This window comes from Pristiophorus japonicus, chromosome 17 (assembly GCF_044704955.1).
Source record: "Pristiophorus japonicus isolate sPriJap1 chromosome 17, sPriJap1.hap1, whole genome shotgun sequence".
NCBI classification, from domain to species: Eukaryota; Metazoa; Chordata; class Chondrichthyes; family Pristiophoridae; genus Pristiophorus; species Pristiophorus japonicus.
The window spans coordinates 37094646-37111304 of NC_091993.1; the positions used below are offsets into that span (position 1 = coordinate 37094646).

The 16659-nt window shown below is 43.2% G+C and overlaps 1 protein-coding gene across 2 annotated transcripts in view; it reads left to right on the forward strand.

Moving 5' to 3' along the window:
- Nucleotides 1-13992, forward strand: part of sh3gl3a (SH3-domain GRB2-like 3a) — a 168484-nt gene extending 154492 nt beyond the window's left edge. Inside the window, exons 6-10 of one of the 2 annotated variants that reach the window (XM_070858669.1) lie at nucleotides 4211-4369; nucleotides 6755-6858; nucleotides 10108-10235; nucleotides 12002-12055; nucleotides 12767-13992. In XM_070858669.1, coding sequence (XP_070714770.1) covers nucleotides 4211-4369; nucleotides 6755-6858; nucleotides 10108-10235; nucleotides 12002-12055; nucleotides 12767-12972 — 651 coding nt within the window. In that variant the 3' untranslated portion in view covers nucleotides 12973-13992. The remainder of the gene's footprint in view (nucleotides 1-4210; nucleotides 4370-6754; nucleotides 6859-10107; nucleotides 10236-12001; nucleotides 12056-12766) is intronic. The other variant, XM_070858670.1, reaches the window with a different exon arrangement.
- The last annotated feature ends 2667 nt before the right edge of the window (nucleotides 13993-16659 follow it).

Here is a 16659-nt window from a genome sequence, read left to right on the forward strand (position 1 = left end):
TGTATTCAAATCACAGATAGATAGATTTTTAACCAATAAGGAAATTAAGGGTTATGGGGAGCGGGCGGGTAAGTGGAGCTGATTCCACGGCCAGATCAGCCATGATCTTGTTGAATGGCAGAGCAGGCTCGAGGGGCTAGATGGCCTACTCCTGTTCTTAATTCTTATGTTCTTATGTTCTCCCCCATATACTCAGAATGGCAGAAGAAGTCATTTGAGATCAGACTGTAAACAGACCATCAACAAAATTAGCCCTGCACTTCCTGTGTTATGGTGTATATTTACTTCATTGGGGGCCCGGTAAAATTGATTTTCTTCAGTTTGTTTATAAGATAAATAAAACAAGCCATCACCACCAGCTGGTGTGGTGTTCAGAACACATGATTCATCTTCATTACTGACCGGGGCAGAATTTCTTCTCCTGGCATAAGTGGTCACGAATGGGGGCAGATCTCGCCAGGGGGTAATGAGCCACTTGAACGTTTTTTTCTGGGATCAATTCAGTATCAGAGTTATGCATAGGACCATCTGCAGATGTGAATCGGTGCGTGGAGCACACTTGTGGCAAATTGCACACAAAGGACATTTACAGGGATGAGGACAATTAAAGGGGAATGGTCAGAATAGGGAGGCAAAAATTCTGAAAGCCATTAGAAAGGCGCAGAAGGCTTCTTAAGCCATTGGCAGCCTGTGCCAAGGGAGAGGGCAAAGAAGAGAAGGCAGAAATGAAGAGCAAGGAAACTTTCTGTGCAGACATGCATCTAGAGGCAAGTGACCGAGCAGTTCAGCACCCAACCTTTTGATGGCTGCTGAAGTAGAGGTGATTATGGTAGTTTTGTAGGAGCTAGCCTTGTTTGCCATACCATGGCACCATCCACATGGGTCATCATTACATCATGCCTGCGAGGAGATGAAGGCAGGCCATTGGTTGAGCCGATCCTATACTGCATTGTGGCCACAGGTGCCTGCGAAAGATGGCACACTTCTGCACCTGTCTTTCTGATGTCCACACAGTGCTAAAAAAAGTTACAATAAGTTATCCAGAAGCCAGACAAAGCAATGTTCCCAACGCATCTGTTGGGAACAATATGGCCTTTAAAATGTTTGGAACCCAGACAAGCAGCCTTGCATTGGGCATTGATAAGGAACTGATATAAGATGGGTAGAAATGGCGTTAAATCCCATTGACGTCTATTTGATATAATTTCTGTTGTGTATCTGTAAAGCATGCACTCCCATGTTCCGCCACCAGGGAGTGCATCCCCTGAAGTCCCAAGGGATCCCAGCATCCCTTGGGAACACTGTATATAAGCCGGCCCCTAAGGACTGTTCCTCACTCTGGAGTGTCTTAATAAAGACTGAGGTCACTGTTACTTTAACCTCCCTGTGTGCAGTCTCATCTGTGTTAGGAACACAATAACTGGCGACGAGTATACGAATCCAATACAAAGATGCAGCAAACTGTGGGCATCCTGGAGAAGTTCTTGGAGGGTGAGGACTGGGAAGCCTATGTCGAACGGATAGACCAGTACTTTGTAGCCAACGAGCTGGACGGAGAAGGAAGCGCTGCAAAAACGAGAGCGGTCCTCCTCACGGTCTGCGGGGCACCGACCTACAGCCTCATGAAGAATCTTCTGGCTCCGGTGAAACCCACAGATAAGTTGTATGAGGAGCTGTGTACACTGGTTCGGGAGCATCTTAACCCGAGGGAGAGCATGCTGATAGTGAGGTATCGGTTCTACACGTGCCAGCGATCTGAAGGTCAGGAAGTGGCGAGCTATGTCGCCGAGCTAAGGCGACTTTCAGGACAATGTGCGTTTGATGGCTGCCTGGAGCAAATGCTCAGAGACTTTTTTGTACTGGGCATTGGCCACGAGACCATCCTACGAAAACTTTTGACTGTAGAGACACCGGCCCTCAGTAAGGCCATTGCGATAGCACAGGCGTTTATGCCCACCAGTGATAACACCAAACAAATCTCTCAGCACACAAGTACTAGCATTATTCATAAATTAACTGGAACTGTGTTGTGAGCAGAAATGTACAGGGCAGAACCACGAGTCTGCAACTGCCCAGTAAAAAACTGTGTACTGCATGGGAGCTGGGCCAGCATCCCCGTTGAAATGCAAGAGCTAATCAAGCCGTTCCAGGATGAGCTGTCCATTCAGGCAGACTGCCTGTTTTGGGGTAACCGCGTAGTGCTACTCAAAGGGCAGGGAGACGTTCATCTCGGATCTCTACAGCACACACCCGGGTATAGTAATGATGAAAGCGATAGCCAGATCCCACATGTGGTGGCCCGATATCGACTCTGACTTAGAGTCCTGTGTATGGCAATGCAGCGTGTGTGCTCAGTTGAGCAACACGCCCAGAGAGGCACCACTAAGGTTGTGGTTCTGGCCCTCCAGACCATGGTCAAGGATCCATGTCGACAATGCGGGCCCGTTTTCGGTAAAATGTTCCTGGTGGTGGTGGATGCTTTTCCAAAATGGTTTGAATGTGAAATAATGTCGGGAAGCACCGCCACTTCCACCATTGAAAGCCTGAGGGCCATGCTTGCCACCCACAGTCTGCCTGACATACTGGTCAGTGACAACAGGCCATGTTTCACCAGTGCCGAATTTAAAGAATTCATGACCCGCAATGGAATCAAACATGTCACCTCGGCCCCGTTTAAACCAGCCTCCAATGGGAAGGCAGAGCGGGCAGTAGCCTTACAATCAAACAGAGCCTTAGAGTCACAGAAGGCTCACTCCAAACCCGCCTGTCCCAAGTACTGCTCAGCTACCGCACGAGACCCCACTCGCTCACAGGGGTGCCCCCAGCTGAGCTACTCATGAAAAGGACACTTAAAACCAGACTCTCGCTGGTTCACTCCAACCTGCATGATCAGTAGAGAGCAGGCGGCAGCAACAAAATGTAAACGATGGTTGCGCCACTGTGTCATGGGAAATTAATCTGAATGACCCTGTGTATGTGCTAAACTATGGACATGGTCCCAAATGGATCGCGGGCACAGTGATAGCTAAAGAAAGGAGTAGGGTGTTTGTAGTCAAACTAGACAATGGACAAATTTGCAGAAAGCACCTGGACCAAATGAGGCTGCGGTTCAGACTGCCCTGAACAACCCACAGCAGACACCACCTTTTTCGAGCCCACAGCACACACCCAAAGGATCAGCGACACCACCCCGGACCAGGAAATTGAACCCATCACGCCCAACTGCCATGCAAGGCCAGGTTCACCCAGCAGCCCTGCAGGGCCAACAACACGCCAGCCCAGCGAGGGCACAGCCAACACACCAGAACAGACATTTGTACCGAGGTGGTCCACCAGGGAAAGAAAGGCTCCCGACTGCCTCACCTTGTAAATAGTTTTCACTTTGACTTTGGTGGGGAGTGATGTTGTGTATCTGTAAAGCATGCACTCCCATGTTCCGCCACCAGGGAGTGCATCCCCTGAAGTCCCAAGGGATCCCCTCATCCCTTGGGAGCACTGTATATAAGCCGGCCTCTGAGGCTTGTTCCTCACTCTGGAGTGTCTTAATAAAGACTGAGGTTACTGTTACTTGAACCTCCCTGTGTGCAGTCTCATCTGTGTTAGGAACACAATAACTTACACCTCAACATGTTTATGGAAGCTTCCTCATTTCGGATGGGAGCTTCCACTGCCGACCCCCAGCCGAAATGGAAAAATCCGACAGCATGCAGAATGCTCAGAAAGCAGCCAGGACTTGGCCAAGTCCAACGTCGCCCTCAATTCTGCCACATCTGCACTTGTTTCTGAAATGTAGTGGAGACTAAAATCGGCCCTGAAACCCTTCCTGTATCAGTGGCAGTTTGTCATATTCCAATTGATGAAGATGGAACATGAAAAATACAAAATTGATGGGCAGGAAAAGACCAGCTTGGTCCTTCAAGCCTGCCCCACACCATGATGCGCAGAGCATTGTGACTAATCACTTTCCCCTTCCCTCCTCTTCCGACCCCCCCGTTCCCCTCACCCTACAGCCATGTAATCTCCTAGGAGAGAGAAAAAACCCAGGACCATCAAGGGAAAAAATGCTCTGGAAAATTCCTTTCCGCCCCCTCCCCTTCTCCCTCTCCCCCCCAACCCCCGCACAATGGAGGGAGTCAACAAGTTGAAATGTTTCAAACGAATATATTTCTTGATATGTGGGGGACTCGTAATGTGTTCTTATTTTTACCAGCATCATTTAAAAAAGTTGGAAGGTCGGCGTCTAGATTATGATTACAAAAAGAAGCGTCATGGGAAGATCCCTGATGAGGAGATCAGACAAGCCGTCGACAAATTTGAAGAGTCGAAAGAGCTCGCTGAGATCAGTATGTTCAACTTTTTGGAAAACGATGTAAGTTTACAAAACATGTATATTAACAGAAACCCCTCATGTTTACAGTGAGCCTTTTACAGCTAACTAAAACCAGCTGCCCATAAACCCTCGCAAACTGCACCCAAATATGATTCCGTTCATTAATCTTAAACATGTTTCATAAAATGCACTGATATATAATTAAAGAGGAGAAAAATCTGGCCGGGAGGCGGGGGGGGAAATGGTTATTCAAAGTACTACCCCCTTTATAGGAGAAAATCTTAGGTCTTAGGTTTAGGAGAATTCTGAATCATATTTTAATTAAAAAGTCAAGATTCTTACCAGTACGAGGCCGTTGAGTTGGTTCTCCCTTCGAGGCTGCTCCAATACATTCACCGAGGTGTAGCTTGCCCATGCATCCTAATCCTAAAGTATTACATAGCAAACATTGAGCCGAAAATTGCGGTCGGAGGCTTCCTGCGTACGAATACATCCGACCTGAAAAAAATCTACGAAACTCCCTGTTGGTCTCGGAGAAACGTAGGATTCCGGTTTGAGGCTTTAATTCACTGCGCGGTGCACAGGGATCTGACTTCCACGCACGGACGCCTATGTTGCAATCATGTGGGCCTGGACCACCAATCTCTAGGTAGTATTCTCATTGATAAAAATGGGAACTCCGTTTGTACGGGCTCCCATTACTATCAATGAGAATAACCCCTAAAACACCGAAACACGGCACAATAAATCAAAAAAACCTCACATATTTGAAATTAAATGCAATTAAATGTTTTAGAAAAAAACTATCTTTTGGACATTTTTATTAATGTGTTTTAATAGGGTTAAAAATAAACTTACTTTAATGGACAGGGTTTTTAACATAGAAACATTAAATGTAATATTTTTATGTTTTAAAAGTGTTACGCTGGTAAAAGTAGGCTATACACCTGCTTTTACCAGGCATAAGAGTTTGAAGGACATTCGCTGGGCATGAGTTGGGCAAATAGCCCAATCTCTGCTATGCAAATGTCCTTCTCCCGGGGATGCGTAGAATCTGTCTGAAGAAATCTTGACAGATCGGAAAAGCCGGTTTTCAGCGCCTCAAGAACCGGCTTTTGCGAGACCTCACCTTGTCCGTGCACACTTCGTACGTACCCGGTGAGGCCAGAATTTGTGACTTCAAACTGGCCATGGATCTGGTCCCAAATCACTCGAGACCATCCTATGAGCTGAGAAATCTGCATTCCTCGCTGGCAGCAAGTTGCTGGCCGTGGCTTAGTGTGCAGCACTCTCTCCTCTGAGTCAGAAGATTGTGGGTTCAAGCCCCACTCTAGAGACTTGAGCACAAAGTCTAGGCTGACACTCCAGTGCAGTGCTGAGGGAGCGCTGCAGGAGGTGCCATTCTTTTGCAACAAATGTTAAACCAATCCCCCATTTTGTCTCTTGGGTGAATGTAAACATCCCATGGCACTATTTCGATGACGAGCCGGGGTGTTCTCCTGGCTCTTGGCCCTAAAATAGATGATCTGGTCATTTATTTCATTGTTGTTTGTGAGACCTTGCTGTGCGCTAATTGGTTTCCACATTTCCCTACAAGGCAACAGTGACTACCCTTCAAAAGAAAGTGATTCATTGGCTGTAAAGCATTTTGGGAAGTCCTGAGGTTGTGAAAAGCAGTATATAAATGCAAGTTCATTCCTTCCCATTACTATTGCACTAGATTTGGTTGGGACCTATTTTCAGATTTTTAGCTGTTGCAAAATGGTAGTCGATATTTATGCTATGTGATAACAAACTTCATCTATTAATTGCATTCGTGCACAAAGTGCTAAACTGGGGTGGAAGGTATAAAACACAGAATAGTAATCACACCTCATTAAAGTTTGATGATGGATTTTGTACAGGTTTCTGTGTATGGGTAAAGTTACTAAAAAGTATTTATCTGCAGAACATGATTTGCTATGACTCCTAAACATTTCCTTGAATTAAAGCGTAGGAGTATCATATAGAATTTTAAAAAATTGACAGTCCAGCATTTAATCTGATATTTTTGAAGTATATTAGTTTCTTAGAAGATCGTCTTTTAAAAGACTTGCTTTCTGATCATTTTAAATTTCAGCTTACATAGAACAAAAAAATGTGGATAATGTCTCTGAGAAAGTTTCACCTACAGGTGAGCTACATGCAGTAAGTTTGGCTGAAGAAGTGTCGTGTGATTTAACTGCAGGTTGTGAAATTAACACTTGGCCAACTCAGTAAACCGAAACTCCTGGTTAGCACAACAAACGCTGTGACTAAAACTTCATAGAGTTAAATCGCTGTCGACGTTCTTATGCCCCTCCCAAAATTAATCACAAACTTGCTTTGGATAATTTTCAAAACCAGTCATCATATTTTGCTAAAGAAGTTTCCTCTTTCCTGTAGGTAGAGCAAATAAGCCAACTATTAGCTCTAGTGGAAGCAGCGTTGAGCTATCATAAAGAATCCGCTACAATTCTGGAGGAGCTTCATAGCACACTACAACACAGGTGAAATTGTGTACCATGTATGCTTTGTCAAAGGCAATGGGATTGAGGCAGAAGACAGTGTGGTTCTTTGCGTTCTGTTCTGTTCTTGCCCAATTTTGAAATGACAAAGAACAAAAGTTCTGAACCTGATAGAGGGTTGAGCTGATTTTCAACTTTTGTGATATTTGGTGGGAAATAAAAGCCCACAGATAACTGCTAATAATGGCCAAATCAGCACTATCGTGCTCCCAGCAGGATGTTGTGTTTGACAGAAATGTGGGTTGTCGAATCTGATCAACATTTTGCTAGCCCTATCTCTGACTCATGCTCCCTTCTAATTCAGTCTTCCACGAGAGGTGGGGGTTGCTGGTTTTACTTTTAAGAACATAAGAAATAGGAGCAGGAGTAGGCCAATTGACCCCTCATTCAGTGAGATCACGGCTGATCATCAACCTCAACTCCACTTTCCTGCACTGTTCCCATATCCCTTGATTCCCTTAATATCCAAAAATCTATCGATCTCTGTCTTGAATATACTCATCGACTGAGCAACCACTGGGGTAGAAAATTCCACAGATTCACAACCCTCTGAGCAAAGAAATTTCTCCTCATCACAGTCCTAAATGGACGACCTTATTCTGAGACTGACCCCTGGTTCTAGACTCCCCAGCCAGAGGAAACATCCTCCCTGCATCTACCCTGTCAAGCCCTGTAACAATTTTATATGTTTCAATGAGATCACCTCATTCTTCTAAACTCGAGAATATAGGCCTAGGCTACTCAATCTCTCCTCATCGGACAATCTCCCCATCCCAGGAATCAGTCTGGTGAACCTTTGTTGCACTCCCTCTGTGGCAAATGTATCCTTCCTTGAGACCAAAACTGTACACAATACTCCAGATGTGGTCTCACCAGGGCCCTATATAATTGCAGAAAGACATCTTTACTCTTGTACTCAATTCCTCCTGCTTTTATATATTTTATTTGCCTCAATTTGCCAATGACTTAATTCAAGCTCAATATCTCAAAAATGAAAAAGGAAAGGTGTCTTTCATTCCTACAGAAAACGCCCTCTTCCACTTATACCATCTTAAATTTATAGCTAATGACTTTGATCACAGTCTCTTCTAATCCTCCCCTCTTCTCCTCCCAACAAACAGGTATTGTTTTGTTTGAAGAGTAAAGGCATCCTTGTGCGTAAACCTCTAGCTCCACATTTGAAGCAAGATATTGTAGACATAGCAGCCGAGTTAACAATACCAACAAAGGACTAGACCTCCTTGAAGCGGCGACTTCAATTCCAAATCTAGATCCCCATTTGAATGTCATTCTCCTCAATGGACATGAGCCCTGCAATTAGACCATTGGATGCTGGAATACCCCATCGATTGTGGCGGTCTGAAGTTCCTCTCTCTCACTTTTGGTGAAAATTACTCCTTTTTATTTTAATTGGGTTGATATCACCACTAAAATAGTAGAGACAGGAATTTCAGTCTTAAACATTTGAATGGTGTAATTTCAGAACTAATTGCCATTAGCTCGAGATGAAGTATGTATGTACCAAGCACTGCTCTGAAGACAAAAAAGCACAAATGAGCAGGGCCTGTCCTGTCCTGGAAGAAAAGAAGCAGCTTACAGTCAACTGGTCATGGAGCGGTACTAACGGGAACAGGGGAAGAGCCAAGAGCTCAAGCAGCCTGGCTTTCGGACTTAAAAAAAGGGTCTAAAAATGTGTAAACATTTAGCTGCATATGTGCTACCGGAAAAAACGAAGAAATTTTGCATCTGGCAAATGTGTTCCTGCAGCACTATTACCAGCATGCCTCCGAATCAAAGTACCCTCTGACTTTAATAATGTTGAATGGAACTCTCTACCACTGCTGCACTAGAATACAAGAGTGAGATGGCACAAAGGTCACTGTAGTGCAAACATTTTTTGTTCAACATGAAGATTGAAAATAATTTGTGACTGCTACTGGAAAATTTAACAATATTTTGAGCAAATGCCTAAAGGTGTATTTCCCCCAAGTTTAAAATTGAAGAAAAATTATTTTACAAAACTCTTTACTGTGATAGTAGAATTCTTCTTCACCTTTACACAGAGAGGAAAATATACCCCATGATCTCAGTCCTGAAGCAATAGCTTAATAAAAATCCTGATAGTAAAATCTTAAAACAAGCACTATAGAAATGCAATTGAATGGCATCATGTACCACTTCAGCCTGGTTTCAGGAGAATAGAGGTAAATGTATATGTTTGACTTGTTTTCAGATTATTTGTAATAAGTTTAGATCCCATTTAAACTCCCTTCCAAAATTAGAAGATAGCAGGTAGGCCATTGCATAATATGGATTCAATTCCCCCCAAAAATTAAATATTGCATGTAACAAGTGACTAGTCCAACAAAAAAAACTCACTCAGCGCTTCAATTGCTTTGAAAAATACTAAAGAAGCTGTTTTGTAACTGGGATTCTGGCAGAGAGCTTTGTCCACAGAGTGCAGATCAGAAATTCCAGCACACTGCACGATATTCTGACCATTTCAACTCTGTGATATAGAGCCTTGGTCAGACCCCATCTGGAGTACTGCATTCAGTTTTGGGTACTGCACCTCAGGAAAGATATATTGGTCTTGGAAGGGGTGCCGTGCAGATTCACCGGAAAGATACCAGGGATTAGAGGGTTAAATGATGATGACAGGCTTCATGGACTTGGTTTCTATTACCTTGGGTAGAGAAGATTGAGGGATGATCTGACCGAGATGTGTTAATGTTAACAGGATTGGATGGAGGAGATAGAGAAATTATTTGCTCCGGTGGGTGAATCAAGAGCACGGGGGACATAATAAAATTAGAGCCATTTTAGGAGGGATATCAAGAAGCCCTCCTCTCTCTCCTCTCTCCTCTCTCCTCTCTCCTCTCTCCTCTCCTCTCCTCCTCTCTCCTCTCTCCTCTCTCCTCTCTCCTCTCTCCTCTCTCCTCCTGACAGACCCTCCATGATCTAATGGAATGGTAGAGCGGGCTCGAGGGGCTGAATGGCCTCCTACTGCTCCAATGTTCCTAATAGTCGGAAGTCATGTACAGCATACGATGGAACTTCCAATATGTGCTCACAGCGGGCAAAGATCTCCTCCTCTCCCCCCCCCCCCCCCCCCCAACCATACCCCGGAAGAAATGAAATAACTCCCTCTGTGTTATAATCATTCTATTAATTGTATGCCATTTTGGTTTTCTCTAAACATTTTTTTATCTTTGTGTCTTTTTCTCAAAGGATAAGTACAGCTTCTAGCCGTCCGAAGCGAGACTTCAAGCCAAAGCCTGTGGTCGCTCCATCTTTTGAGCCCAATGATAACCAGCAGCACAATGGTCTTTCATACAGCTCGTCATTCAAGTCATCTGGTAGGAATATTTACTTGTGGCTATTTGAAGATTGAAGTCGATCCCAAGGCTGAGCTGTATAGATTTTTGGACTCCAGAGGAAATAAGGGATATGAGGATAGTGCAGAAAAGTGGCATTGAGGTCAAAGATCAGCCACGATCTTACTGAATGGCGGAACAGGCTTGAGGGGCCATGTGACCGAGTCCTACTCCTAATTAATTTGTTCTTATGAAGTGCGTTGATAATCGTACACATACTTTATTACCTGATTACCATACTGCAAGAGTACAAGGTGGATAGTAGCACACCATGGGCCCAAATTTGGCCAGGAGTTGCTCTGTTTTTTTTTTGGAGCAACTTGATTTTTCTGGAGTACCTTAAAAATCCCCATTCTGCACATTTAATTTGCGCCAGTGTAAGTGAGTTAGGATTTTTTTGAAGTTAGTTTTTTTTTCAAAAGGGCGTTACCAGCCGTTTTGGCCATTTAAGCCAGTTTGGACAGCTAATAGTTGCTCCAAACTAACTTAGGCCAGCATATGTGGCCACTTGCGGAGAGTTAAGAAATCAGCGTAGGTAAGTACATTCTAAAGCACCAAGCACTAAACAAAGCACAAAAATAAGCATTCCATAACAAATAAAAAATACAAGGAAACTGAGAGGACCTGCACCTAGCACCAAGACTTACAAAGCACTAAACAAAGCAGAAAAAGTAATAAGCAATTAATTAACAAATAAAAAAATAGAAGGAACCCTGCACCGAAAGCACCAAGACCAAAGTAATAAGCAATCAATAACAAATAAAAACAAAGTAACCTTGTCCAAACTACTCCAACACAGTCCCTCTCAGTACCTTCACTAGCATTCTTTTGCTGGCTCCTACTTTATGTTAACAAATGGGCTATAAATACTCAGCACAATGTATAGACCAAGTGCAGTGCACTTACTCCATTGTGTGGCCTTGTGAACATTGCCAGCATGATTTGTCTCAATGCTTCAGACATTGGACACCTAACCTAACCCAATCTACTACTTCTAAACTGATTCCCTTGTGGGAAACATCAGCATACTAACCAGCTGCAGGGTTTCGCTGACAACCTGCTGGGGTTCTGGTTCTCTCAGACCTCCTTTTACTGGTGTGGCTGGATAAGGCAGCGGGCCGCCGATGAGGGAGCCCATTCGGCCAGGGATAGGGGCGACATGCTTCGGCTCTTCCCACACAGCCTGCCGAGCACACTCACAGATTCTGGGGGCGAGAAGCTACTGCGCATGCGCGCACACTCTAGTGCGCATGTGCAAAGGTCCCGGCACTGTTTTCAGCGCCAGGACCTGGCTTCGCCCCCGAATCCAGTTGCCGCACTACGCCACCATGGAGGAGAGGCTGGGGAGCAGCCAAACTCGGCCCGAAGATTTTTGGCGCCCTTGGAGTTCTACAAAAGCGGCGCACCTCTGGTGAGTATGCCAGAAATCTCTACTGGCCAAATTTGGGCCCATAAGAGTATAAAGTGAACATTACTATATGACGAGTATTTCCAGCATTACCTTTGTGTGCTGCCCTTATAAATTCTACATATTTGATCCTACATTGGTCCTTTGAATGCCTGATATCCTACATAATTATTAGTCAGTTTACTGAATTTTAATGGCAGTATTACTATAATTTATGTTGTGAACCTGAATGTACAATGAGTTAATTTGCTAAAAAGAATGTTTTATATCTGTTGGCTCTCATCAAACTAGAACCATCCTGCATGCTTAATCCATCATTTCCCTTTCTGTCACCATTTAGCCAAACCTTCCCCATTCAGGTTCCTTCGCAGGTCAAAGCATACATATTCACCCTGTGAGTAGATTTTAAGCTGGTGTGTGTGAGATGCACCCCTATTTTTGCATGTTTGAAGATCACTATCACTTTCCTCCAAAACATATCTCTATTTTTTGGATGAATTACTAATCACTAATGCTGTATCAGCCCTGTGATAGCAAATAGAATGTGTTCTTGCATTTCTGTTTTATGACTTACTGACTAACTTTTCCCAGTAGTGTCCCAAGGAATTATATTTTTTAAATCCTAAACTAATATACAGGTACTTCACTAAAGTCCATTCTCATAATTTCTGACGCTGAACGGACTTCAATTTAGGCACATTACCCATTTCATTTTACTCTTGCTGTTGCAGGTTATTTGCACGACACGTGTTTGGTTACCATTGTCCTAAGTCATTAGTATTTGGATTTGGAAATATCGGTACAACACTTGATTTATTTATTTAAAGCGCCAGGAAATGTGAGAGAAACTGGAGATGGTTTTTACGTGTGCTAGCTCACAATGAAGGTGTTTCTTGGGACAATGTCAGAAACAGAAAACAAGAAGCATCTTATTTCATGTGTTTCCTGAGCCTTTTCCCTCCCAAAAAGGAATGATTTTTATGCTTTGCAGTGAAATACCTTGTATAATTCAGTGTTAGTTATTAGCTGAATGTAGCCTAGTTAATGACTCAAATTTGTTATACAACGTGAGTAATACGAAATTGATCTTCCCCATTACATCCAGCTTCTTGCACACAAGTGGATCAGCCTTGCTGTAAAGCTCTTTATGACTTTGATCCAGAAAATGAGGGGGAACTTGGATTCAAGGAAGGTGACATCATCACTCTGACAAATCAGATTGACGAAAATTGGTTTGAAGGCATGATCAACGGTGAATCTGGCTTTTTTCCCATTAATTATGTTCAAGTGATCGTGCCTTTGCCGCAGTGAAACTGCCTTTGAGCCGCTTTTGTACATTTTCGGATATCGCCTCGTGTTGAAAGCCGATTGAACACAGACATTTCATCAATGTGGCATTCTGTGAAAGCCTTGCTACTTGATCGACTTTTTGTATGTCTTCTATTTGTGTATTTATTTTTTTACATGTTCCATTTGTATTGAGAATGTTTACGTCATTTGCTACAAGAGTAATGCAAATCTAACCTATTTCTGCCATGAAGTTTACAGTTTCTAAGTATATGGCTTTATCTATTTAACTTTTATTTGTTTGCTCTGAACCTACTGTTGCTGATTACAGTGGGGAAATTTTCTATCTAGCTGTAATGAGAATATTCTTTATACAGTTCAATTATTGTGGTTATAATGAACTGTTATTAACTCCTTTTTAAGATTCTGATGTGTTCTTGAGTCATTTGATTTGGCAGTGTAACTTACTGTTATGCAAAAGGATGTCATAATAAATGTGCAAACAAAAACTTGTAATTTAAGGAGCACCAGCTCTTCTGTTGTTATGCAGCTTTTGTCAGTTATGTATTTGGATTCTATGTATTTTGATTATTTGTAGGAAAAAAAGACTTGAATGTTCTTTTATTCAGAATTCGTCTCAGAACCACTCACTGTACTTTAAGATTACACAACGCTCTGGCTTTCTGCCCAGTTAACAGGACAAAACAGCAGCAGACTCTTGCTGATATGTGAACGAGTCAAGATCCTTAATGCGAGTGGGCACCATGCTGCTAAACACTGAAGTACTGATACTTGGTAGCCCAGTGTAGAGGTTCAATTCCCTACTCTGCTCCGTTCCTGATCTAAACTGCACTGAGTCAGAGATGTCAGGTGAAGTCTTTAGCAATACATGGATGGGGCGAATGGGACAGGGGCACCAGACATTGATGGAAACCAGGAGACACCTCCCCTTCCCCTCTCCTCAGTCGCAGGTGTGAATCCAGGTGAGTGGAAGAATGGAGATAATTCACTTGAAAATATACTTGCCAATAAAAATGGAATTAAGATGCTGTAAGACCTCTGTTCTTTTATCTTTTGACTAGCTCAAGTTGCTTTTGTTTATTTTTTTAAAGTCTGCATTGTTTTTATCTAGATTTGCCTTAACCAAAGGCAATTATTGCACACCAACATCCTTCCAATGCATGTACCAACCAAGTGATGAGCTTTCAGAGAAAGATGTGGCAACGTCCGACTGTGAGAATAACAAGGACCTGGGAGTGGAAGAGCTGGAAGTAGTTTACGTTAGGCCACCAAGCTGCTGACATTGCAACATTATTGATAGAGGAGACATTGAAGCACCCAGGTTAGGGCGAGGGACCATTGTCCGCATGTCCTTTGTATGACAGAGCTGTACTGGCTGCTGCACTCAGAGAGAAGAGCGACACTGATCTGATACCTGCACTCATGGCCGCTCCCAGTTAGAGGAGTGACAGTAATAATGCTAAGCGTTGTGCTTTCTGTTTTTACATAATTCCAAGGGTTCACCCTTTAATGAATGAACTCTGAGCTTGTCTCCCTGCTGTGCTAAGGGATTCGGCAGTGGGAATCTCTAAGGAAGTAAGGAAAACGTAGGAAGAGCCATAAGGAAAGCAAAAGGTGTAGAAATGAGAACATAGAAATTAATAAACAAAAGACCAAGGTCACCTTAGACTATCATGGTTGTTACATGGTACAACAATAATGGGGTTGTTGACCCCATTATCAATCTTGATTAATTAATCTATTTGATTAATTAATCTATAACAGACCCAGTCATGAGGTGAGGAAATCCCCAGTGATGGAGAACTTAGGGAATCATAGGTCCAAGGTCACCTTTTTCCTCTTAAGCACGCTACACTTACCACATGTCATGTCTCAAATTGTGCATGTACTCTTATCCCTAAATATTATTTTCTGAAAGAAATCTATCTAATTTTAATTGCAATGAATCAACACTCTTATAGTTTCACCGGTTCCCTAGGGAGCCTGTTCCATAGATGTACCACTCACCCACTGAAGTAATGGGCCAGAATTGGCGGCCAATAAAGCGGCGAGTTTAATGCGCAAATCATCCAATAACTTAAGGTGAAGAAGAGATAGCCCGTGAATTGTGAATGTCGTTAGCCTCATAATGGCAGCTTGCCCTTAACCTCCCAGTGGGTTTCAAGAAATTGCAGCATTTGCACATTAATAGCCAATTAATCCCACCGCAGAAAGTTAGAGCTGTGTAAGTACCTCTTGAATGTTAAAATGTATGTTCCTGCAATGTTGCTCAACCTCTCTGGCCCAGAAAAGGAACAGTTGAAACCATGGAGTCTCATTCCTACAGGTAGTAAATTGTTTTTTTTTAATTTTTTAAGATTTTTCCTATTTCTTTCATTCTCTTTTTCCCCTCTCTAAATCCAATCTGTCTTCCCTTCCCTCTCTTTCTGTACTTGATTTGATTCTAATTCTCTGTACTTGATTTGATTCTAATTCACTGTATTTCCTTCTCCGCTGTTGCTCTGTTTCTCAATCCTTAAATCTCATGGGTTAAGGAGATACACTGTTGGTCACCTCGTTCACCAGGGTCCCAGATGCCTTGTTATTTTGTGATCTTTTCCCCTCTCTCCAACTCTCTGGCATCCTCAAGGTGTTGAAGTAGAAGGCCCCTTCCTCCTCTTCCTGGGTACACAGGTTTGCAGGCTGCAGGAGCAGTTGCAGCACCCTCGTACTTCCAGCAACTTGTGCAACAAATTTCCGAGCTGAAGGATGAGGGGGAAAGTCTTAACTAGCTGGGCATGCTGCAAGATGCCTCACTGGACAGCTCTGCAAGTCTTTCTCATCGTGAAGTACTTTGGTGCGCCCCTTAAAGGCAGGACCCAAGAATTTACAAGTTGCCGTCAATCAAAGGTACCAATCGAGCCATCGACAATCCTCCATCCCCCATCAGTCACTCCTAAAGTGAGATTACCAGAGGAAACCAATCGATAACCACCAGACCATACACTGATGCAATCTAGAAGAGATTGCCTAATTTATCGGCTCCCTTTTATTCTAATAATAGGATCGCTTTACACACCATGATCTCACTCAACCGTGCCTTCGGCCCCTGCTGTGTTTGTTTTGAATTTGGTTCGAGGTTTGTGAGAAAGAAATCAGGAGAGGGTTAGCCTTGGGTCCAAAGTAAACCGGTTATTGTTCAGGTCCAGTCATTTTATACTTTATCGGAAGGAGCAGGGATATTTGTGTGTCATCATCAGCATGTCATCAGGATGAAAATCTTAACATACATAGCGCCTACGGTCTACTAGTGCTTATGTTACGTGAATAATAATCCAGAGAATGCAAATTCGAATCCCACCATGGCAGTTTAAGAAGCCAGAAATACTTGCATTTAAAAAGCACCTTTCACTACTTCAGGATGTCCCAAAGTGCTTACAGCCAATTTAGTACTTTTCAAACGTAGTCACTTGCAATATAGGAAATGCTGCAGCTAATTTATACACGGCAAGATCCCACAAATAGCAGTGAAATAAATGACCAGATAATCTGGTTTTGATGGTGTTGATTAGGGGAATGTTGGTTGGGCATAACTCCCCTGCCCTTCTTTAAAATGTGCCAAGGGATCCTTTATGCCCACCTGAGAGAGTAAATTTGGTTTGACCTCCAGCACTCCCTCTGTACTGCACTGGAGTATTTGAATTCAATGTC